This window comes from Oncorhynchus tshawytscha, linkage group LG14, assembly GCF_018296145.1.
Source record: "Oncorhynchus tshawytscha isolate Ot180627B linkage group LG14, Otsh_v2.0, whole genome shotgun sequence".
Taxonomy (NCBI): Eukaryota; Metazoa; Chordata; class Actinopteri; order Salmoniformes; family Salmonidae; genus Oncorhynchus; species Oncorhynchus tshawytscha.
In genome coordinates, this window is record NC_056442.1 from 13,057,131 (window position 1) to 13,082,599 (window position 25,469).

The following is a 25,469-nucleotide window of genomic DNA, read 5'->3' on the forward strand; positions in this document are numbered from 1 at the left end:
TCTGGTGGGCCAGCTAAGGAGCATTGGTGTCTCTGAGGGGTCTTTGGCCTGGTTTGCACTCTCTCAAAGAGTGCAGTGTATATTGTCAGAACATCTGCTGTCTCAGCCACTGCCTGTCAGCAAGGGTGAAATAGCAGCCATTACGAACGTAATCGCTCCTCTTTCACCCCAGCTGCCAAACTAACCCTGATTCAGATGACCGTCCTACCCATGCTAGATTACGGAGACGTAATTTATAGATCGGCAGGTAAGGGTGCTCTTGAGCGGCTAGATTTTCTTTACCATTCGGCCATCAGATTTTCCAGAAATGCTCTATATAGAACAAACATCACTGCACTCCATACTCTTCTGTAAACTTGTCATCTCTATATACCTGTCGCAAGACCCACTGGTTGATGCTTATCTATTAAACCCTCTTAGGCCTTAGTCCCCCCCTATCTGAGATATCTACTGCAGCCCTCATCCTCCACATACAACACCCGTTCTGCCAGTCACATTCTGTTAAAGGTCCCCAAAGCACACACATCTCTGAGTCGCATGTCTTTTCAGTTCGCTGCAGCTAGCGACTGGAACGAGTTGCAACAAACACTCAAACTGGATAGTTTTATCTCAATTTCTTCATTCAAAGACTCAATCATGGACACTCTTACTGACAGTTGTGGCTGCTTTGCGTGATGTATTGTCTCTACCTTCTTGGCCTTTGTGCTGTTGTCTGTGCCCAATAATGTTTGTACCATGTTTTGTGCTGCTACCATGTTGTGTTGCTACCATGCTATGTTGTCGTCTTAGGTCTCTATGTAGGTGTCGTGTTGTCTCCCTTGTCGTGATGTGTGTTTTGTCCTATATTTTTATTTTATTTATTTTGAATCCCAGCCCCCGTCCCCGCAGGAGGCCTTTCGCCAGGCCGTCAAATAAAAAAATTGAAGAATCATGCAGCTGTCTCGAAACAGGGGCAGCGGGAAAAAATAAATATTTTGTGTACTTAAATAGCAAATGGAGGATGCTTTTCATGTGATTTAAGCTGATGGGAGAAGCCTAATTACCGTGACTAAACGGTCACATTGACTCCCTTCATGACCGCCAGTAATACGGTCACCGCAACAGCCCTAGGCACATCACACAATGGCTAATATAGCATACTGTTTTCCAGGGCTACCGTGGCACGTATTGTAAAGCAGTTCTGTAAAATAGTATTGGTGTATTTAAGTGTAAGTTAGGCCTACACCGATACTTTTTTACGGAACTGCTTTACATAATTTGCCACAATAGCCCTGCATCTGAGGATTTCTTCTATATATATATATATATATAAAAAGGCTACTGCAAATGTAAGACATACTTGTGTCCCAACCTTACATTGGATCCCTGTCAGATTCCCATCACCTAAGAGCCTCATGTGCACCAACAAGTTCCTCCATGGCTTGCCCCCTCTGACCTGCTCTGCCCCCCTCCTGCGGTCTCTGTTCCTCAGACTTGGACTTCTCACCCTCCATATACAAAAGCTATGAGTGTGACAAGATTGCATGCGACTTGTAGTAGTGAGTAGTGAGGAAACACATTGAGGATCAAAGTTAGTTGATACCATACAGGCTTATAGTAGCCAAATCAGGCCTCGTAGGTGTTTAATTTGAGCCACCCCAAAAACCGTCCAGTTTCTCTTCGCACAAATCCTTTACTGAGCATCAGAACACAGTCACATTAAAACATAGGTATATTTCATTTCAACTGTATAATGCATACATATGATTAGTTTAAATAATTAATCTGAAAACAATCAGTGGTGCTGAACTTCTATGGAATCATTTACATACAATTTTTTAAATCTTATTTCAGTGACCAATGACTTGAAGAAAAAAAAATAAAGATCACCAGACAATTCCCAATGGCATTATTTATTTTTGTGAGTGACTGATTCCATCCCTTCCAGCTATTTGCCATTAAATAATATATAAAAAAGACAATAAATACAGCTGGGCATAAAATAAGATGAGTACATAGACGAGCACTGATATATCATAGTCTTCATATATCATAGTTTTCCTGACCAGTTAGACACCCTCGTACACACGGAAAGACAGGCCCATGTGTCAAAGACAGGCCCATGTTATGTTGCTGTAGGATCGGGCAAGTACGTTCTGTATGTGGATTCTGAGTGGGAGGGGGTTCTCTTTCATTAAGATGACCAGATTAGAGGGAACGATCCTTCTGCCTTTCGTCCTGGCAGTGAGCACTACTTTCTGTTTGTGGGATTATGCTAGATACAAACCCAGAGGTCGAGGAATACAGGACAGGAGTATAGCTGAGGGGGTGTGCTAAGGCCTCAGGCCCAAAGCCCTCATCGGCCTCCAGTAGATACCAACCAACCACACCGACAGACACAGAGCAACAAACAGAACTTGACCGGCGACACAGTACAAAAATAGGTCAATAAACGAACGTCAATCGTATTTATACAAGCAAATTTCCCCCTCCTTCTAAATTGTTGTTTTTGTTAAAAGAATTGTGCTATGATAAGAAAGTGCTCTCCCTGACACAGTTACCGTAGCAACAGCAAATGTCTGAGAAAAAGAAAAAAAAAAGTCAGACACCACATTTACTAAACATAGAATTTACCTGCTCAGCATTCAAGTAAACCACAAAGTCATACAGAACACATGATGGTAACACTTCAAAACAGATGGTCACTTTCAGAAAAAAAAAGTCACTGAAAACAACCAAGTTCAATTTCATCCCATTGTTCTCAGATTTCACCAATACTTGAATAAGTGAATTTCAGTGAACCTTAAAACCTGAACAACAAAAAACAAGGCAAAAATAGGTCCTCTTCCAGAGCCAAAAGCATGTGTTCGTTAGTACTCAGATTAAGTGAGTCTCGCACCTGCTCGAAAACAAAAATAGTTTATTTTACCTCTAACCTATTCCTTCGAGACAATTTGTTTTTGGTGCAGCCTTTGCACACAGTCAGTCAGTACAGTGATTCCTCTGGAATAATATGTACATATTGAACAGTTTGTACAGTGGCCAGGGTGGCGCTATGACTACAGCAAAGGATAGAGGATTCAGCAGGGTTTGGGGGGCAAGGGGCTGAAAGTGAGTGAGGAGGAAATATGAAGATGATATTGCTCACACACACATACACACACACACACACACACACACAAATTAACTGGCCCCGCTCTTTCCCTTCATCTATCACAACTTGCCATGTCATGCATAGACAGAGACACACACCAACCAATACAAACAACCACAAACCGAAGCACCCCTGTCCAAACACAGTGTGTCCATGTGTGCCTCATACAGAAGGTTGTGTTGACGATCAGTGGAACCAGCAAGCCAGTCACAGGTGAGTGGGGGGGGGGTAAGAACCAATAAGCAAGAACCGAGCAAGAACCAATAAGAGAGCTATTATTACAGGTACACCAAACCCTCTTCTCTGACAGTGGGGGGAGAGAGGGGTATTTTCATATGAGAATTCAGTGAATACTGAAAAAGATTGACAAGTTAAAAATAGAGCAGATGGAACTCAGGCCAGAACAGGAGCAGGGCCAGTGGTCGCCCAGCAATGAGTCCTGAGAGGAGAGCAATGAGTCCTGTCAGTTCCCTGCCGCCATGCCACGTCCCGGTTCCAGAACCACAGCCAGGAACCAAACCACAGAGGTCCAAGCGTGGTGGGGGCACAGCGGGGGGCGGGGGCAGCGGCCCACAGGGGTCATGTGACGTTAACCTCCATCACGTGGTCGTCAGTAACAGGCAGCACCAGCACCTGCCGCCCCTGGCTCCAATAGAACACCTGTCCTGGACTGAAGGGCTCCAGCCGGGGCATGGGCAGACCCCTCTGCTGCTCCCCACTGCCCACCGAGTGGATGCTGCCCCGGCTACGGATGCTGGCCGTGTCGCCCTGGTCGTCCAGACCTTTGTCCAGCAGGGACATGGTGTCGTTCTCTAAGCAGCTGTCTGTGAGCAGCCAGAGAGAGAGGGAGACGAGCGCGAGTGCATGTGACCGAGTGTGTGTGAGAGAGAGAGTACAACACATGCTGTAATAACGCTTGTAAGCTAATAATATAAACAGCGTATAAGAGGTTGACAAAGACGGCACAAAATATAGACCACCATTTTGTTAAGTAAATGGGAGACATGGCTACGGACTGAGCTTAAGTATCGTTTTGCAGCTGTGGGTTACATACCTGTGTCCGGCTGAATGGCTGGGACGGCACTGTGGGGCAGGTACTTGAACACTTTGATGTTGGGGAAGGGCAGGTGCCCAGCGAACAGGGGCATGACCTCCATCTGAACCCTGTGTGTGGCGCTGGCAGCCACGGGCATGGACACCACCCCCGTGCTCTTGCCACACACCGCCCAGTTACTGCTGTTGTCTACCACTGCAGACAACACACACCAGGGTAGATAGGTAAATAACGGACATGGACGGACACACACACACACCTTCCCGTGTCCTACCTTCATACATGAGCTTGGTGGTCCTCAGGCCCTCTATTTCTGTAGACTCCTCCTCCTCCCCTTCAGTCTCGCTGGGCTCTGCCTGCCGTGTGATGGATACCTCGAGGCCACAGAGGGCGCCGGTGCGACAGTGCTGGTCTCCAGACGACGGCAAGATCTCGGCCTTCAAGCTGTAAAGGGTCTGGGGAGGAGGGTTTAGCAGAGTCCACGGTTAGCAACATTGAGCGATGTTCGAGAACCAAAAGGGCGTTTGTTTGTGATGAGAACAGGGTTGTGTTCATTCGTTTTGCAATGGAAAACAAAAAATATGTGTTTCTCTTTCATGTGGTGCCTAATGATGGGGACCCAGAGCTGGGTCTTGAGTATACGCACAGAGACCCGGTCCAGCTGGAACTCGTAGCGGTAGGGTTTGAAGGCTGTGTGTGCGTCAGAGGCGGAGACGGGCGCGAAGCTGGCGGAGAATGCACACTGCAGGCACAGTGGGAGGTGTTTGACCCAACGCATCTCCCACAGGCAGAAGACTGACTGCTGACTGCACACCGTCTGAGGCAAAGAGGATCCGAACAGATGAGTGAGTGAGTGAGCGAGTGAGTGAGCGAGTGATGAAGTGTGTGCACGGTCAGTTACTCACCTGTTGTGTTTTAGCATTGAATGAGAGCAGCTCCACCGGGATTGTGGGCTGGCGCTCTGTGAGGACCGGGTCCACCAGGTGGAAGTTTGTGTCAGACACGTTCTGGAGACACACCTGTATATACTTCCTGTGTGACCAGTCAGAGGAGTCAGATTCTCAACGTCACCATAGATTCCTTACTAAATGACTGAGCAGACACGTCAATGAATAGACACCGAGGGCTCAGCAATTTTTTTGGGGGGGGGCATTTCAAATCCTGTAGACGAGAAGGTATATTACCCAACGCAGGTTCCAAATACTGCAATTGGAATTTGCATTGGGTGCATCACTCAGTAAATACATTTTAAAAAGGTTCAAATTAAATCATGCTGTATTTTTTTGCACACATCTGTGACTGTGCGTGACAAAAATGTTTCCCCATACAGTAAAAGCAGATGGAGTGTGTGTGTGTCCTACCTTTTCCCAGCAGAGAGTATTGAGTGCTTGGCTTTGAAAGGAACATAGAAGGTGAGGGATATGAGCGTGGAGTAGATGGACCAAGGACAGTCAATGGAGACCTATGGAGAGAGAAAGAGAACACACAGGGCTGTTGGGCATGGTCATGTTCATTAGGGCACAGCGTAACAAAACACTTTCAAACATTTTGAGGCGGAATACTCATTGGACAAATCCAAGTAGTCCCTATGTTTCAGTCTGTTGTCTTCCGTTGGGAGCCTAATGAACATGACCCAAATATATGACATAAAGGTGGTCTTGGGGTTCTATAGGTTAGGAGGACAAACGGTCTTCTAACCTTCTGGTCGATATGGATCATGCCACTGTCTGCCTGACTGTGGTTCTTGGGCCGGTGGCGAACCTCGCCATTGGTGAGACGCTCGATGTCGGGCTTGAAGGGCGTGGGGGGGATGTGGCACAGCACCTCCAGCTGGAACTCCAGGGTGTGGTAGGGAGGGGTTGGGGGCAGGGAAATGCTGGTCACCTTCTCCGATGACTGAACAGAAAGAGCACGCTCCCCCACGAGCTCTGCAAAGAGATGGAGAGAGGGTGCGAGAGAGCGAGAACAGAAAATAGTTAGCAACAGCATAAGTAGGGAAAGGCAGTCAGCATGGAACGCTAAAGGTGTCTCCCCCTAAGGACCGAGGGTCATTGATCTCCATGGTAACCCCCAGACCTGCCTGGGCTAATATTAGTGATTGGAAGCAGTGGCTAGTTAAACAAAAGGTGTGGATTGCAGTCTCTCCCCGTCTATAGACTACTTTCAATGTAACGAGGCAAATTTGTTCATCTGGATGAACTATCCCTTTAACCTCTCTGACCCTTGACCCAGAGTGGGTGGAAGGAAGGCTGACCTCCCGTGCTGGACAGGATGGTAGCAGAGCAGCAGCTAGAGTGGAGGATGGGCATGGAGTCTGTATTGCTAAGCTGCAGCGCGTCACCCTTCTTCACACTGTAGTGGCCTGTTGCTATGGTGAACTTCACCTTCTGGGGAATGCCTGCCAACAGGTTGTCTGGAGGGCAAACACAGATACACACAGATACACAGTCACAAAGGTAAAAATACAAGGATGACCCAGTCCAACAGGCAGCGATTAGCATCCATTGTTTATGGCAAAAGAGGGGGACAGAGGGCCAGACAGACGGACCTGAGAGGGGCTCGATGGTGAGCTGAGGCTCCTGGGAGTAGACCTCGTACTGCACCACAGGGTAGATGTGAGACTGGACAAACTGGACTCTCCCCACACTCCCGCACAGCTGACGTAACGTGTACGAGCCCGGCTCTCCAGTCTAGAGAGAAAAGGGCGAGAGAGTGGAGAGAGGGGGAAGATCAGAAGAGAGACCGACAAGGAGTGAAAAAGTGACACTTGACCTCTAACTGACAGCGTTCCCCATTCTGCTTTAATGGAGAGGACGCAAGGAGATTACAGATTTCTTTAGACAAATTGAAAATGATCCATGGGGTGGACTTGGACTCGAGACATGACTGTTGATATTATAGGAGGCTGAAAAAAAAGAAAACGTACAGGGGCCGTGAACAAGATGCTGTTGTCGCCGGGCTGTAGCGTTATGTCGCGTGCCCTCAGCATCTGGGCCCCGTCGTCCACGGCAACCGCTGCCGGGAGGGCCCCGGCGGTGGGCGTGTCTAGGGAGGCTGAGCTGTCGTGGCGCCGCAGCAGCAGGTGCATGTTCTTACACACCACCCCCGTGGAGTTGAGCGAGCTGTCCGACGGGCTGCGGTCCTGCATTTCATAAAGCTCCAGTGCGGGGGGTAGCGAAGCGCCCATCCCGGCCCCAGCTAGGGGGCTTCCCTGGGGGAACAGGACCACCCCGTCCCCCTGGCCTTGTGGTCCCTGGCCTGTCCTCCTCTGGGTGCCGCCCGCCCGGCCCCTCGCCCCACCCTGCTCCAGGCTGAAGTGGAGAGTGGCAGCCAGCTGCTCCACCTGCACGGCCACAGGCATCAGGCAGCGCACACGCAGCTCCAGCTGCAGGGCGGCACCCACGTGCACAACAGCGCCAGGCGGGCTGAACTGCATCTGGCGCAGCTGGGCGAATGCCGCCATGCTCAGAGCCACAGTCTGGTCTGGAGAGACGAGAGGAGGAAGAGGGGGATGAGAGAGGGAAGTGACAGACGGCATGGCATTACATGGCAACATTGTGAAGTCAGAGTTATGTTGGTCTAGCCTGGGTGCCAGTCTTTCTGTTCTCTTATGGAATTGTCAGGCTTGACAATGACAATGGAGCAGGCAAAATGCACAAACAGATCTGGGGACCAGGCTAATGTTGATCAGTCTTGGGTGAAAAGCTAGCCACTGTTTACATGTTTGACCAGTTTAGTTGGAAAGTCTCTCAGAAGTTGAGACATCCAGACAAGGATCCTTGAATTTTTCATTGTGCAACTTTCTTCCTGCATCAATGAGAACAAACAACTGACTGTTCCTGCCATGTCTCGAGTGTACGTGGTGTGTTCACCTGAGGGTGCCGGGGGCTGGCTGGCGAAGGTAAGGATCACCTGGTAGAAGTGCTTCCTCTCCTCCTCTGTCAGGTTGGCGTCGCCCGCCAGCAAGGCACTGGTCTGCAGGTAGCTGGCACAGTGAGTCAAGGAAACCTGAACTAGAAGATAGCCAGGTGTCTGTATCTGGACTATTTCAATGCAATGGGAGAGTGAAAGGAGAGAGAGAGAAAGCCTTCAGAAAGGATTCCCTACCGAGCATGCGGATTGGATAGGAGTAAAATAGTAGCCAACCTTCCTTTGTGGTCATTATTCATCTAGCTACCCATGATGGAAATCTTTAGTCCACCCACTCATTTAACAGATGACCTCTCAAACAAGGAATTCTGAGTTAGATGACTATTCAAAACGATTTTTCCCCAGTCGGAGCTTGTTCCCCCCCCCCAGAGTTCCCAGTTGTTTTAAACGCAGCATTTTTGAAGGATACTCCTCAGTCTGCTGCAAGAGCTTCTGACACTCGGCCATCTGCTTCCTGGTATGAGTCACCTGCAGGCTCCACCCCTCTGCCACGTAGGACCTCAGAGAGTCATCAAGGAAGCCCTCTGCTCTCTCCGGGTCACCTTTCTTCCTACGCACACAAACCACACACACAGTTAACACAGTTTTTATTAATTTAGCATCAATCAATTAGAGCAACCCTATAATCTTTCATTCATTAGTCATTAGCACATTTAGCTGACTGGGGCTAATAATTTTTCCAGCAACCTTCATCGTTTGAAAACTTACACATTACACCACATTAATCTAAATGATTCCCTCACTGGAAACACCATTCAGAGATGGAGAGTGGGAGGCAGAGGGCAGAGAGAACACAAAAAAAGATAGAGAGAAAGGCTTACATGTAAAACTCAGCTAGACTCTTTCCAATGAGCCGGGATGAGCGCATCCTGCCTATGGCTCTGTACATCTCCATTGCAGCTTGAGACAGCTCCTGAAAAGAGGGAGGGAGGGAGGGAGAAAGGGTAAGAGAGTGGAATAGAGGGGGAGAGAGAGAGAGAGAAAGAGAGAGAGAGATAGGGAGGGGGAGAAGGATCATCAGAGGACAAAGATGACATTCACTAAATAAGAATGTTTAGCTCTGTGATGGCTTTCTGCCCCAGTGCCTAAAGAGAGCAGGCCCGGAGGGCAATGGGGCCCAATGAACTAGATACCAAAACTATAAACAGAGGCACTCTGTCTAGGAAGTGTCCCACACACACACGTAACATTATGAAGCATAATCAAAGCTCTAAACAAGGACTACTGTAACTGGCTACACCATTATCCACCTAATCAACATGGCACTTACCAGATAGTGTTTTTCAAATGCCTCCACAGACGATAAGGCCTCATTGAGTTTTTTGTAAGGGCTCTGCAGGCTGTTGACTGTAAGAGAGAACACAGGAGAGACACTTAGACTCTCTCTAAAGACCATTTCAGCTTTTTCCTAAGTCCTCACAATGATGCGTTTGCGTTAACAGTAAAAGTAACCCACTTCAACCTCAAACAGAGTCATCTGTACAACAGAGGGCAAAGCGGTTTTGACATGGCATACAACACAGCTCAACCATTATCTAATGACACCATCCAACATCATCCATTCTAATGCAATGCTCAGGTACTATTACTTTATAACTAAGGGCCTATTGTGAACCAACTGAGTCTCCAGCACACCTGTGTTAGCCTGCTGAGCTAAAGCCTAGGGCATATATTTGTGTGTGTGTGTGTGTGTAATACCCGTCTCTGGTCTCTCTTCCCCCAGGCCAGCCAGAAGGTCTACGGTGCGGTTTAGGTCCTCGGAGGTGGGGCCCTTCTCAGCCACCAGGCCACACAGGTAGCCCAGAGACTTTAGCTGGGAACACAACAACACACGCGTCACAACATACATAGGGCCACAATGACAAGCTGGAAATGGAATCGTACGACGATCACCACAAAGTGTGTTATCAGAGTTTCTTGACCACGTAAAACCCCTCGGGCCAGTTTTGCAGACACAGATTAAGCCTAGTCTTGGACTAAGAAGCACTTTAATGATGATCCTCCATTGAGCAGAAAACCGGCCCCTCGTGACTTTAGAACGGTGTAGGTCCGCAGGGTAGGGGCGAACATAACACAGTGTACCTGCAGTGGTGTGCGTTAAATCAGAGGTGCAGTCGGTACAGTGCATTCGGAAAGTATTCAGACCCCTTGACTTTTTCCACATTTTGTTACGTGCTAGCCTTATTCTAAAATTGATTAAATCATTTCCCCCCCCAATAAACCTACACATAATACCCCATAATGACAAAGCGAAAACAGCTTTTAGAAATGATTGCAAATTCATTAAAAATAAAAAACAGAAATATCTCATTTAGATACAGTTGATGTCGGAAGTTTACATACACCTTAGCCAAATACATTTAAACTCAGTTTTTCACAATTCCTGACATTTAATCCAAGTAAAAATTCCCTGTCATAGGTCAGTTAGGATCACCACTTTATTTTAAGAATATGAAATGTCAGAATAATAGTAGAGAGAATGATTTATTTCAGCTTTTATTTATTTCATCACATTCCCAGTGGGTCAGAAGTTTACATACACTCAATTAGTATTTGGTAGCATTGCCTTAAAATTGTTTAACTTGGGTCAAATGTTTTGGATAGCCTTCCACAAGCTTCTCACAATAAGTTGGGTGAATTTTAGCCCATTCCCCCTGACAGAGCTGGTGTAACTGAGTCAGGTTTGTAGGCCTCCTTTCTTGCACACACTTTTTCAGTTCTGCCCACAAATTCTCTATAGGATTGAGGTCAGGGCTTTGTGATCGCCACTCCAATACCTTGACTTTGTTGTCCCTAAGCCATTTTGCCACAACTTTGGAAGTATGCTTGGGGTCATTGTCCATTTGGAACATCCATTTGCGACCAAGCTTTAACTTCCTGACTGATGTCTTGAGATGTTGCCCCCAGTTTGGGGGCAGTTTTGGAGCAGTGGCTTCTTCCTTGCTGAGCACCCTTTCAGGTTATGTCAATATAGGACTTGTTTTACTGTGGATATAGATACTTTTGTACCCGTTTCCTCCAGTATCTTCACAAGGTCCTTTGCTGTTGTTCTGGGATTGATTTGCACTTTTCGCACCAAAGTACGTTAATCTCTAGGAGACAGAACACATCTCCTTCCTGAGCAGTACGATGGCTGCGTGGTCCCATGGTGTTTATCCTTGCGTACTATTGTTTGTACAGATGAACGTGGTACCTTCAGGCGTTTGGAAATTGCTCCCAAGGATGAACCAGACTTGTGGAGGTCTACAATTTGTTTTCTGAGGTCTTGGCTGATTTCTTTTGATTTTCCCATGATGTCAAGCAGAGGGGCACTGAGTTTGAATGTAGGCCTTGAAATACATCCACAGGTACACCTCCAATTGACTTAAATTATGCTAATTAGCCTATCAGAAGCTTCTCAAGCCATGACATCATTTTATGGAATTTTCCAAGCTGTTTAAAGGCACGGTCAACTTAGTGTATGTAAACTTCTGACCCACTGGAATTGTGATACAGTGAATTATAAGTGAAATAATCTGTCTGTAAACAATTGTTGGAAAAATTACTTGTGTCATGCACAAAGCAGATGTCCTAACCGACTTGCCAAAACCATAGTTTGTTAACCAGAAATTTGTGGAGTGGTTGAAAAACTAGTTAACGACGCCACCCTAAGTGTATGTAAACTTCCGACTTCAATTGTATGTATTCAGAGCCTTTGCTATGAATCTCTAAATGTATTTATTTTTATTGAACCTTTATTCCCCTCGAACACTGGGGTGGCAGGGTAGCCTAGTGGTTAGAGCGTTGGACTAGTAACCGGAAGGTTGCGAGTTCAAACCCCCGAGCTGACAAGGTACAAATCTGTCGTTCTGCCCCTGAACAGGTAGTTAACCACTGTTCCCAGGCCGTCATTGAAAATAAGAATGTGTTCTTCACTGACTTGCCTGGTTAAATAAAGGTACAATTTTTAAAAATTTAAAATTTAATTTAACTAGGCAAGTCAGCTAAGAACAAATTCTTATTTACAATGACGGCTTAGCCCGGGCCAAACCCTAACGACGCTGGGCCAATTGTGCACCGCCCTATGGGACTCCCAATCACGGCCGGCTGTGATACAGCCCAGAATCGAACCAGGGTCTATAGTGACGCCTCTAACACTGAGATGCAGTGCCTTAGACCGCTGCGCCACTCGGGAGCCCAATTGCATCCTGTTTCCATTGATCCAGAAACGTAATTGGTTGGTGGAAAAGTAACACAGCAAACATAGTGGATATCATTGGTTAATATCAAAAAGGGGGTGGGGCACTCCAGGACTGTGCATTCTGGTAGGCTCCCACAGCTAGCGTTATACTCAACGGATAACAAGTGACAATGCTCTTCTCCCATCGTGCTCTCTGCTGCTGGATGTTTCTACAACTTGATTGGAGTCCATCTGTGGTAAATTCAATTAATTGGACATAATTTGGAAAGGCACACACCTATCTATATAAGGTCCCACAGCTGAGAGTGCATGTCAGAGCAAAGAGGTCGAAGGAATTGTCAGTAGAGCCCCGAGACAGGATTGTGTCTAGGCATAGATCTGGGGAAGGGTACCAAAAAAAGCACACGGTGGCCTCCATCATTCTTAAATGGAAGAAGTTTGGAACCACCAAGACTCTTCATAGAGCTGGTCGCCCAGCCAAACTGAGAAATCGGGGGAGAAGGGCCTTGGTCAGGGAGGTGACAAAGAACCAAATGGTCACTGACAGAGCTCCAGAGTTCTTCTGTGGAGATGGGAGAATAAGGACAGCCTTCTCTGCAGGACTCCACCAATCAGGTCTTTCTGGTAGAATGGTCAGACAGAAGCAACTCCTCAGTAAAAGGCACATGACAGCCCACTTGGAGTTTGAAAAAAGGCACTTAAAGACTCTCAAGACAATGAGAAAACAGATTCTCTGGTCTGATGAAAACAAGATTTAACTCTTTGGCCTGAATGCCAAGGGTCATGTCTGGAGGAAACCTGGCATCATCCCTACGGTGAAGCATGGTGGTGGCAGCAACATGATGTGGGGATGTTTTTCAGCAGTAGGGACTGGGAGACTAGTCAGGATAGAGGGAAAGATGAACAGAGCAAAGAACAGAGAGATCCTCGATGAAAACCTGCTCCAGAGCGCTCAGGACCTCAGACAAGGGTGAAGGTTCACCTTCCAACAGGACAATGCATGAGTGGCTTCGGGACAAGTCTCTGAATGTCCAGGAGTGGCCCAGCCAGAGCCCGGACTTAAACCCGATCAAACATCTCCGGAAAGACCTGAAAATAGCTGTGCAGCGACCCTCCCCTCCAACCTGACAGACCTTGAGAGGATCTGCAGAGGAGAACATGAGAAACTTCCCAAATACAGGTGTGCCAATCTTATAGCGTCATACCCAAGAGGACTATGCTGTAATCACTGCCAAAGGTGTTCAACAAAGTACCGAGTAAAGGACCTGAATACTTACAATACCAGTCAAAAGTTTGGACACACCTACTCATTCAAGGGTTTTTCTTTGTTTTTACTATTTTCTACATTGTAAAATTATAGTCAAGACCTCAAAACAGCTTTGCACACGCTTGGCATTCTCTCAAACAGCTTCACCTGGAATGCTTTTCCAACCGTCTTGAAGGTGTTCCGACATATGCTGAGCACTTGTTGGCTGCTTTTCCTTCACTCTGCGGTCCAACTCATCCCAAACCATCTCAATTGGGTTGATGTCGGGTGATTGTGAAGGCCAGGTCATCTGATGCAGCACTCCATCGCTCTCCTTCATGGTCAAATAGCCCTAACACAGGCTAGTGTGAAAATGTCTAAAAACCTGTTTTTGCTTTGCCATTATGTAGATCGATGAAAACATTTATTTAATAAATATAATACATTTTAAAATAAGGCTGTGCCATAACAAAATGTGGAAAAAGTCAAGGGGTCTGAATACTTTCCCGAATGCACTGTATATGTAGGTAGGTAGGTAGGGTACCTTCTCTGTGGCGTAGGTCCACAGGCCGACAGTGTGGGAGCAGTTGGCCTCTAGCTGGGCGCGGTCGCAGCAGCCCTCGATCCTATGCAGCACTTCCAGACAGCTGAGGAACACCCAGCAGTCCAACGCCCCCTGGACCACAGACACCTACACACACAGGATGAGGATCTCTAGATTTACATTTTATATACTTTTTTGAATCTACAAACCTTCTCCATCTGCACCCCACACACACAAACACACCGCTCAAGCACAAACCAAAGCCAATGTATGACACCAAAATGAATGTTTCCAACCAAACTCTTTTTGGCAGGAGGCAACAGAGTTACACAATGGTAGGGGAAACACTGGAATGTGCATGGCCAGAATCAGAGTGTTCGAGGGGATCAGTTTGAGCAAGATGAGGTGCACTGCAGAATAGTTCATCTTCATCACATAATGAGTAGTAATTTGGGACCGAAGGTGATTCGTATGTCAGCAGTTTGGCCCAGTCGGACTGCAATACAGTACTCAAAAACGCACTATACCTCGAGCAGGCGCAGCTCCTGGACACAATTGTGCAGCAGCTCCAGGGCTCGTTGGGTGACCTCCCAGGGCCTCTGGAGGAAGATGAGCAGGGTGCACTGGCGGGAGAAGAGGTAGCTGCGCAGGTCCAGCAGGTTGGCCTCACCGCGCTGGATCAGCTCGCGCTTCTCCATGTCGATGGGCCGCCGCAGGAGCAGCCCGCTCCAGCGCTTCACCGGGGCACAGAATGAGCCCAGCCAGTTGGCCCCGTCTGAAAGACACAACATAGAAAGAGACACAACAGACATGGACACAAGAATAAGATTTTGCCCTGAGTAGTACAGTAAACATACACACAAATAGGCCTATAGTAAAGGTAGGCGGGGCTCTACGCTGACCTTTTTGTGTGCACCTAAGTTGAAAAATGTAGGCGTACATGAATACATTTTGAAGCACAATTACATATTTTGGGGGGGTAATAAAGCTGGAATACTTCATTTTTCTTAGCACACTGGTGCTGCTAAATAAAAATTCCAGATCACACAGCTAAATATTTAAGGGGATATGCATGTAAAAATGGTCGCACTGTAGAGCCATGGTAAGGGTAGTAAACAATGCCACTCTACCTCCAGCCCCAAAATTGAGGACATACTGAGTGAAGAGAGCGTCCAGCTCGTCATACTGGACCAGAGCATCCTCAAACTGCTGCAGCATCTCAAACACAAAGGCCAACTCCTCCTGCACAACACACACACCCCCCCCCCCATTGGTTAAATAGGTTACAACTGCTTCCCCTGCAGTAGAGCATGGATGATTGACAGGCGGTGGGTAGGGACCCACCTGCACCATGAAGTAGTCGCAGAAGCTCCAGCCGGGCTCGGTGCGTTTCTCGCGGAGCGTGCGCATGTCATCCTCGAAGCGACCCAGGTTCTTGGTGAAGGACATGAGCAGCAAGGTGCGCAGCTTGGTCAGGAAGGAGTTCCACGAATCCTGGGACCGAGACGACTCCTTCAGAGGGTCAGACAGAACCACACACCTGAACCATGTTGAGGGGAGAGAGAGAGTGGGGGGAGGTGGTGTTAGAGAGAAAAGTCCTCCTGGAGAGCCACACTCCTGCAGGCTTTTGCGCCGTCCCTCATCTAAACACATCTGATTCTACTAAATGAGTTGCTCAGGTCCTTGATAAGATGAATCTGGTGTGTTACACAACAGAAATGGATCAGAAGACAGCATGCCCGCCCAGTAGATCTCCAGGAGGAGGGTCCCTTGGTAGACAAAATAGCTCAGATTCTGTTCTAACAAGACATAAGAGCGGTGATGTTGCCGACCTGTCGCTCTGCTTGTTGCAGAAGTCGTTGCGGATCTTGTCTACGATGGAGGTGCGCGGCAGGATGTTGGTCTTGTTCTTCTTCTTGGCTTCGCTCTCCACCACCACGATGAGCCAGTCCACCGAGCCGTGCAGCCGCAGGGTGCTCTGCCACCGCAGCATGTCATCCTTCACCGACGCCTTGTACATCTCTGTGTCCTGAGACACACACACACACACACACACAGAGTGTACAAACCATTAAAAACACCTGCTCCTTCCATGACAGACTGACCAGGTGAAAGCTATGATTCCCTATTGATGTCACTTCTTAAATCCACTTCAATCAGTGCAGATGAAGGGGAGGAGACAGGGTAAAGAAGGATTTTTAAGCCTCGAGACAATTGAGACATGGATTGTGTGCCATTCAGAGGGTGAATGGGCAAGACAATAGATTTAAGTGCCTTTGAACAGGGTATGGTAGTAGGTGCCAGGCGCACCGGTTTGTGTCAAGAACAGCAACACTGTTGGCTCAACAATATCCTGTGTGTATCAAGAATGGCCCACCACCCAAAGGATATCCAGCCAACTTGACACAACTGTGGGAAGCATTAGAGTCAACATGGGCCAGCATGTGGAACGCTTTCGACACCTTGTAGATTCCATGCTAGGGATGCAAACTGACCCTCATTAAGCGGTCAACAAACAGTAAAACATTTTCCAAACAGTAAAATGACATGCCCCAAAAAATTATATCAGATCTGTATATAATGACGAGATGCTTATGTTCCCGCCCTAACAATGTGAGTCATCCCAAGGCGGGAAGGCAGGCGACAAGCTTAGGCCCAAAATAAGCCCATAGAAACGAATTGGACTTACTTTGGACAGATTTTGGCTAGAGTGAAACCTCTCGCTTTGCCTCTTCCTCTCTGATACGATGCATGCATATAAGGACTGGCCATTTTTCATTAAGAGCTTAACGGAAACATGCAACAATAGCAAGCCTATCATCTTACAGTCAAAAGGCTATAGCCTATTATTGAACATGCAACTCCTGTAATGGAGGAGCCAATAAAACATCATTTTCAAACATTTGCCAAAATGCAATTAGTGGAAAACACAGTTCAAAACAGCGTACCTAATGTTCCATATGTGACAGAGATGAAAATCTCTGTCAGAAACTTAGAAAGAGGGGGAATCTAATAGCAACTACTATTGATGGCTTGCTACATGACTAGGATTGTGCCATTGGCTTATGGGCAAGGTAAGACACGCCTCATTATTTGAAGTAAAGTAAAAACGGACAGGTTTCAAACAATTATACTGCCTCAAGCTCACATTGCAAAGTGGTGGGTGACGGGCTGATAGTCAATGGTAGACAGGCTACAGCCTATGCATCCGAATGGCGAATGGGAGGCGTGCTTTACATGTTGAGATTTAGAAATAAAAACAGCGTTAATACACCCGTATAAAACGAACACACAGACCGCTATTGGAGCTCTTGTGAATCATAATAAGGTGTTGAATGTTATGATACCAACAATGCCGGTCTGTCCAATATGTTCTTACTAAATCAAATAGTGACTAGCTGACTACTCACACAACAGTCTGTCCAGTATATGTGCAGGAAGGGGAAGGTGAGCAAGGCTCTATTTCCATCCTTAGGAAGCAGCTCCTCTTTGAACTGAACAAAGTTGGCCTCGAGGTGAATCATCTTTGGTGCGCGTCCGTAGGACCTTCAGATGAGGAGACATTGGCATTGAAAACAAAGGAACTTAAAACAGTCAGCCACACACACACACAACTTTGAGGTAATCACACAGTTGCGCATGCCTGCACACACACATCTGATAGCGAAGTGCAAACATCCCAATAGCTCACCTCCTCCACTCCATGGGCTCCTTGGGTAACTGCTGTGCCAGAGAGGTGTAGAGGGAAGTGAACAGGCTCTGGTCGCCAGCACCTGTTTGTCGGGGTTGAGAGACAGAGTAGTGAAGAGAGAGAGAAAGGGAAAGCAGACAGGTACTCTGCTTCCAACCAGCATCTTATTCCATTTTCAGGGATCAACAAGATCTGTGACTCTTTTGTTTCGTTACATTTTATTAGCTAGCCATCTAGCTAGGTCTCACTGCACACCTTAGGCTACATCATAGCGAACTACACTAACTAGCTAGAAAATATGTTCTCGAAAGTACGTCCTGTCAGGGTATTGTCTAGGTTGCCTCTTCAACCTCAGGAGGCTGAATAAATTTGACTTGTCACCGAAAACACTCACAAAATTTTACAGATGCACAATCAAGAGCATCCTGTCGGGCTGCATCACCGCCTGGTACGGCAACTGCTCCGCCCACAACAGTAAGGCTCTCCAGAGGGTAGTGAGGTCTGCACAACACATCACCGGGGGCAAACTACCTGCCCTCCAGGACACCTACACCACCCGATGTCACAAGGTCAAAAAGATCATCAAGGACAACAACCACCCGAGCCACTGCCTGTTCACCACGCTATCATCCAGAAGGCGAGGTCAGTACAGGTGCATCAAAGCTGGGACCGAGAGACTGAAAAACAGCTTCTAGCTCAAGGCCATCAGACTGTTAAACAGCCATCACTAACATTGAGTGGCTGCTGCCAACATACTGACTCAAATCTCTAGCCACTTTAATAATTAAAAATTGGATGTAATAAATGTATCACTAGTCACTTTAAACAATGCCACTTTATATAACGTTTACATCCCCTACATTTCTCATCTCATATGTATATACTGTACTCTACACCATCTTGTCTATGCCGTTCAGCCATCGCTCATCCATATATTTATATGTACATATTCTTATTAATTCCTTTACACTTGTGTGTAAAAGGTAGTTGTTGTGAAATTGTTAGATATTACTGCATGGTCGGGACTAGAAGTGTACTACTTGTAGCTCTTCTTATACAGGCCTCGTTTGATTAGTAGCTTGTTAACGAACTAGCTAAAAAATCACGAGCCGACTTTGTAAAATAAGAAAGTGAGGGGATGCCGAAATGCTGCATAAGGAATAGGCTATTTTATTGGCTAGTTAGCTACTAACTGTAGCCACGCTAGCAAGCTATGCCCTTTTCAAAATTGTCAATGTTGGACTTCTGAAACAATCTTTAAAAACTGTATACGGTAGCTGGCTAGCATGCCGGTTAGACAACATAGGTTATCTGCAGCGGCCACCGCATTGGTTGAGGTGTCACTCAGATTCACACGGCACAGCAACCACTGAGGTATACTGTAGGCTAACATTGCTAGCTAGCTAACGTTAACGAGACAACTCAAAGGCTAACTAACATGTCACAATCGGCTTGTTTTCCATTGTGTAGATTATTGGCGTTTCTTCATGGGTCTCCATGGATTCCGAGAGTCAACATTAGTCCTCCATTTGAAAGTGAACAATATCACTAGCGTTGTTATCAGAGCTGTACATTTCTGTTTGTATCGAATTTGGGCCTTTTTCCTTTTCATTTCCTGTATGTCCCTGACAACATGACGACATCCGGCACAAAGTCAACGAGAATAATGCCGCGTTCATGACTTCATGATGACCTCGTTTTTCTTCCCGAGTTTCCAGTTGATATGCCTACAAATACGTCACAATGCTGCAGACATCTTGAAGAAACGACAGAAAGCGCAGGCTCGTTCCTGGTGCATTCACAGCCATATAAGGAGACATTGGAAAACAGAGCTTCAAAAATTCTACCCATTTCCTGGTTGAAGTTTCATCTTGGTTTCGCCTGTAGCATGAGTTCTGTGGCACTCACAGATAATATCTTTGCAGTTTTGGAAACCTTAGAGTGTTTTCTTTCCAAAGCTGCCAATTATATGCATAGTCGAGCATATTTTCGTGACAAAATATTGCGCTTAAAACGGGCACCTTTTTTTATCCATAAATTAAAAGAGCGCCCCCTATATCCAATAAGTTAAAAGCACCATAACTATTATGTGTGTGTGTGTGTGTGTGTGTGTGTGTGTGTGTGTGTGGAGTGTCAATATAAGTATGTGTGCATAGTCAGAACGAGTTTGTGCAAAAGCGGTCAATGCAGATATTCTGAGTAGTTATTTGGCTTACTATACTGAACAAAAATATAACACAACATGCAACAATTTCTACGATTTTACTGAGTTACAGTTCATATAAGGAAATCAGTCAATTGAAACAAATTCATTATGCCTTAATCTATGGATTTCACATGACTGGGAATATAGAAATGCATATGTTGGTCACAAATAACCCCCCCCACAAAAAAATGGGCCTCACTATGGACATTCAAATAGCCATCGATAAAATGCAATTGTGTTCATTGTTTGTGGCTTGCCCATACAATAACCCCACCGCCACCATAGGGCACTCTGTTCACAATGTCACCAAACCACTCATCCACACAACGCCATACACGTAGTTTGCAGTTGAACGTATTGTCAAATTCTCTAAAATGTATTTACCATTTATTTAACTCGGCAAGTCAGTTAAAAACAAATTCTTATTTACAATGAAGGCCTACACCGGCCAAACCCGGACGATGCTGGGCCAATTGCACGCTGCACTGTGGGACTCCCAATCACGGCCGGTTGTGATACAGCCTGGATATGTAGGTGGCCTATGGTAGAGAAATTAATATTAAATTATCTGGCAACAGCTCTGGTGGACATTCCTGCAGTCAGCATGACAATTGCATGCCCCCTCAAAACTTGAGACATCTGTGGCATTGTGTTGTGTGAAAAAACTGCACTAAGAGGGATGTAAACACATTTGTGCATATGGAACATTTCTGGGATCTTTTATTTCAGCTCATGAAACATGGGGCCAACACTTTTGTATGTTGCGTTTCTATTTTTGGTCAATGTATTTAGCAATGTTGTTACTTGGGGGTAGAATCTTGGGTAGAAGCTGTCCAGTATTTACACGTGTTTTGTAGAAGGTGGGATTGGGGGGCAAGTGTTTAAACTGTGCAGTATTTAGCAATAATAATAAGAGTCTTGTAGCAGTGTGTGTGTGTGTGTGTGTGTGTGTGTGTGCGTGCGTGCGTGCGTGCTACGGTGCAGAGAGTCAGTGCAGGTGGTCAGTCCAGTTCAAGTGTTAAGCAGTTTGATGGATTGTAGATAGAAACTTTCTCTAAGCCTTTTGGTATCAGACCTCATGTTCCGATACCGTCTGCCCGATGGTAAGGGAGTGAACATCTTGTGTGTGGGGTCCTTGATGATGCTGCTGGACTTCCTCAATATACAGAATATTCTGTATGTCCTGGATGACTGGCAGCACAGCCTCAGTGATGTACTGGGCCATCTTGACCACCCGCTGGAGGGCCTTGCAGTCGTGGTCGGACATTCTCGATGGTGCAGCGATAGTATTTGGAGTGGACCTGGGGTGGCATGCTGAATTTCTTCAGCAAACATAGGAAGTAGACTGTTGCGCCCTCTTGACAAGAGTGGTAATGTTGATGGTCCATGTCATGTCCTCTGTGATGTGGACGCCGAGGAACTTAAAACTGCATCTTTCTTCTGCAGTCCCATTGATGTGGATCAGGGCATGTTCCCTCTGCTTCCTGAAGTCAACAATCAACTCCTTTATTTTGCTGATGTTGAGGGAGAGGTTGTTGTCCCGGCACCACAATGCCAGTTCACTTATCTCCTCCCTATAGTCTGATTCATCATCGTTGGTTATCAGGGCTATAACCGTTGTGTGGTCAGAAAACTTGATGATGGAGTTGGTGTCATGCAAAGCCATGCAGTCGTGGGTGAACAGGGAGTACAGCAGAGGACGGAGGACACACCCCTGGGGGGGGGGGCACCTGTGTTAAGAGTCAGTGTGGAAGAGGTGTTGTTGCCAATCCTCACAGGCTGTGGTTTGCTCTTCAGGAATTCCAGGATCCAGTTGCAGAGGGTGGTGTCCAGACCCACGTTGTCTGAGTTTGGTGTCCAGCTTGGAGGGAACAATAGCGTTCAATTCTGAAATGTAATTGGAGTGGGTCCAGTGTGCCTGGTATGCTAGCCTTGAGGTGAGCCATGATCAATATCTCGAAGCACTTCACGATGACCAAGATGAGTGTGACGGGGTGATAGTCATTTGTTCATGTCACCTTGTTTTTGTTGGGCACTGGGGTGATTGTGGTCTCCTTGAAGAAGATGGGGATTACGGGTTTGGGACAGGGACAGTTTGAAGATGTCAGAAAAGACACCAGCCAGCTGGTCAGCACACATTCTGAGGATGCAGCCAGGGATGCCATCGGTTTGGGCTGACGGCTTTGTGAGTATTCACTCTTTTGAGAGTTTTTCCTCACGTCAGCCTCAGAGTGTGAAAGGACCTGGTCATCCCGGAGCAACGAGAGTCTTCCTGATTGGCTCGGTATTGTTTGCCTTGAAGTGAGCAAAGAATGTGTTAATAAAACTGCAGTGTCCAATTTACAGTAGCTATTACAACAAAAAAATACCACACTATAGTTGGGGATTGTGCACAACAACAAAACACTTATCACGGCAACTGGTTTGATACATTCACCTCTGAAGGTAAATATTGTACTTACATTCAGTAATCTTGCTCTAATATGTCATCCTGAGGATTCTACAGATACAATGTAGAGTAGTTTTGTTTGAAAAAAATCTATTTTTATACTCAAATATAGGAACTGGGTTCTACAGTTTAACCTCACTGTTGTCTCTGGCTCCACACACCCCAGCCAAGTTCTTTATTTTGATGCATCTCCTGTATGATAGCCTAGTCAGTCAAAAGAGAAATGGGTGATCATACCAGGCTGATTATGACAGCATGACAACTTTGGAGCATTACAGGTCTGAGTAACCTCAACGATGTCTACACGTTTAAGCTCTACTTCATAGCTAGCAAAACACTTAACACATTGTATAACCTGCTCACACCCTGCTCTGTGGCTTTTCTCTCAGAGTTCAGGAGTCTGGCCTTCAGAAGAGCCCAGAGCTTTTTCAAATCAAAATCAAATCAAATGTTATTTGTCACTTTACTTACAAGCCCTTAACCAACAATGCAGTTCAAGAAATAGAGTTAAGAAAAGATTTACTAACTAAACTAAAGTAAAAAATAAAATAAATAGTAAAAAATTAAGTTACAATAACGAGGCTAGGACAGGAGTCGGACCGCTTGGACCACCTTGAGTGGAGGGCGCATGCCCTGCGTCAGGAGGTTGATAGCTTCAATGACGACGACAGCTATTCCCTGTTGGCCAGTGATCGGCTGTTCCTGCGGGACGATGCTGACACTGTTTACCACCATGAGCTGGGCTACCAGGCTGACAGGCCATCCGAAGCCGGCAGCGTGGCTTCATCTCCCCCAGCGGCTCGAGAGCCTCTGCACTGGATATCAAACTGGTGGACAGTGATGACTCCATCTGTCCCCATCTCTGCTGAGTTCCGTGAGGCCTTGCAGGAGAGCTGGGCCTCTGTCAGGGGGCGCTTCCGACTCACAGCAGAGACTGGACCATGGAGTTATGTTGCGGGGGCAGAGTCACTCAGCCTCTGGGAGTACCCGACCATGGACACCGTGATAGCTGCCCTGGAACTCCTGGGGCGGGAGATTATAGGGGGGAACCCGCGACTGAAGCCGGGACCCTCCAGAGTCATTGATCTGGACTTGAAAGCCACATATGGGTCCCTCTGCTCTCTTGGCTGCCTTACCAATGCGGCCATGCTGTTGCAGACCTACCTGCAGACTGTTGCCCCGGCTGCGGGAGGGCGCAGAGGAGCTCTTTCTGGAACCGATGAAGGTGTCTCGCCGGCTTTCCCTGCTCCAGAGGGATGTGGCCCGTGCCAACAGACTGGCCATGGCGCAGCTGGTTACCTCCCGGTGCCATCGCTGGCTGGCCCAATCCCGTCTGCCAGCTGCTCTCCAGAGCACATTTGCCACTCTTAGTAAGAAGTTTTCAGAAGTTATTCTTGGAAGTTGTGAGCTTAAGTGTGATTGGTGCAAAGGATTTACTTCTAAGTTTCCTTGACTGAAAATACTACTGTGATATCATTACATTACGGTTGCATATCTGCTTGTGCAAAGGTTTTTAAATGCGTAATTTAAAGTGCAAGTTGTCTCACAGCCAAGAGCAGCGAGGCCGAATTCTCCAAAGAACTAGATGTGGTCAAGGTCTGGAAATGATGGGTGGAGGTAATTGACACAAAATATGTAAGCAAGGCTGGCAGTCTCCCTCAAACACATTCAATTATGATAATGCCCGTTTAGTGTAAGAGCTGTTTGACAATAGCGTTCCAAACCTCTCTGCCAATCAGTGGCGACCCGTCATTAAGGGCAGGTGGGGCTCTCATATTTTTTGCAAAAAAAGTAAAGTCATATTGTTTTGGTGGGGTTGCCTCTTTTGCATAATATTTTCACATTAATACGTGTCACATATCAGTTTGTAAAAATGTTTTGAAAAATGTAAACATTGAGTTATTAAAGCCTCCATACAAACATGGTCTTGTTTTTGCTTTCTTAAGGCAGCTCCAAAATGCAGGTGTTCCAGCCTAGCTCAGTGCTTTCTGTGGTGGTGGGGCAGCCAGCAGAAAATACGGAGCGTAGGGGTTGGTAATGTTCTCTAGTTGCGCCGTGATTGGCTCAGTGTTCTGTTACTCATCGGGACACTACGTCGCTGCCAAATCTATGGGTAGAGCTTGAAAATGCATGCCCCTTCGGTGCTGCCACGTTAGAGGTGCCCATCCAAGAAGGCTCAAGGTCATTGGCCGAAGATAAAATGACGTCAAATCTACAGTAGCTTTGATTGGACTGATCATGTCAACGTCATACTTTCAAAATCTTAGCTAGCTGTCCTCATGAATCAAGTCGACAATCTACTGGCAAATCCTTTTTAATCCTTGTCATTTGAAGAGAAATAATGAAGAGAAATTATAGATAAAACGTATCGGTGCTCATCGGCCATTAGACATAAACATTACACAAGTTGGAAATCGCAAATTCAACAATGAGTGGTTTGGAAGGAAATCAGTAGCTAACTGCAAGCATTGCAAAGCAATCACTAGCCTGCTATTCAGTGGAGTGGGTGTGTGGTCCCAATTCTCGGTTTATTAAGGTTCTCTTTTCCAAGCTTAAAATGATAGACATTCAACATTGGCAATGTTGTCAATCCAGCATGATTTCTGCCATGCTCAAAACGACTGTCAACTCAGAACTTGGAAATCTGACCTCAGTGGGTTCAAGACAACTGGGAAATCAGGAAAAAACTAGCTCCAACTGGGAAAATACCTTTTGAAAGTTCATCCAACTCGGAATTGTAAGTCGGGAACTTGGGCCTCTTTCTAGAGCTACAACCTGAAGATCGCTGACTTCATCATGATTCAAGAGTTTTTTTTCTCCCGTGTTCCCAGTTGTCTTGAATGCACCATAAATCCAGAGAATGCCAGACTTTGATGACAAAGTTAAGGACAAAATTTGCCCAAGAAGGACAACGGCGCCACCTTCCTGTTCAAGTGAGCACAGCACAACAAGGTGAGTCCAAAAATGTATTGCATGCTGCTGCATAAATTATGTAATATGCCAGGGAGATATATATACTGCTAAGAAAGTAATAGT

The 25,469-nt window shown here is 46.5% G+C and overlaps 1 protein-coding gene across 1 annotated transcript; it reads right to left on the bottom strand.

The window, feature by feature from the left end:
* Positions 1-1,876: 1,876 nt before the first annotated feature.
* Positions 1,877-19,430, bottom strand: LOC112253938 (trafficking protein particle complex subunit 10). Its single transcript, XM_024426069.2, has 23 exons — positions 19,217-19,430; positions 17,779-17,860; positions 17,498-17,633; positions 15,920-16,116; positions 15,432-15,627; positions 15,218-15,329; positions 14,615-14,862; positions 14,088-14,234; positions 9,816-9,930; positions 9,388-9,464; positions 8,939-9,030; positions 8,527-8,667; positions 8,060-8,172; positions 7,114-7,670; positions 6,736-6,877; positions 6,442-6,600; positions 5,886-6,115; positions 5,549-5,649; positions 5,093-5,219; positions 4,834-5,004; positions 4,462-4,642; positions 4,188-4,382; positions 1,877-3,957 (listed from the first exon to the last, which is right to left on the bottom strand). The coding sequence occupies exons 1-23, from the start codon at positions 19,275-19,277 to the stop codon at positions 3,713-3,715; spliced, it is 3,825 nt and encodes a 1,274-aa protein (XP_024281837.1). The 5' UTR covers positions 19,278-19,430; the 3' UTR covers positions 1,877-3,712.
* Between the last annotated feature and the right edge of the window lie 6,039 nt (positions 19,431-25,469).

Coding starts and splice junctions, on each gene's coding strand:
- LOC112253938 (XM_024426069.2), bottom strand. CDS start 19,277: ATGGAGACCCATGAAGAAACGCCAATAATCTACACAATGGAAAACAAG. Junction 15,628..15,919: donor TGCAACAAGCAGAGCGACAG/GTCGGCAACATC, acceptor AACATGGTTCAG/GTGTGTGGTTCTGTCTGACC. Junction 5,005..5,092: donor TCAATGCTAAAACACAACAG/GTGAGTAACTGA, acceptor TCTTTGCCTCAG/ACGGTGTGCAGTCAGCAGTC.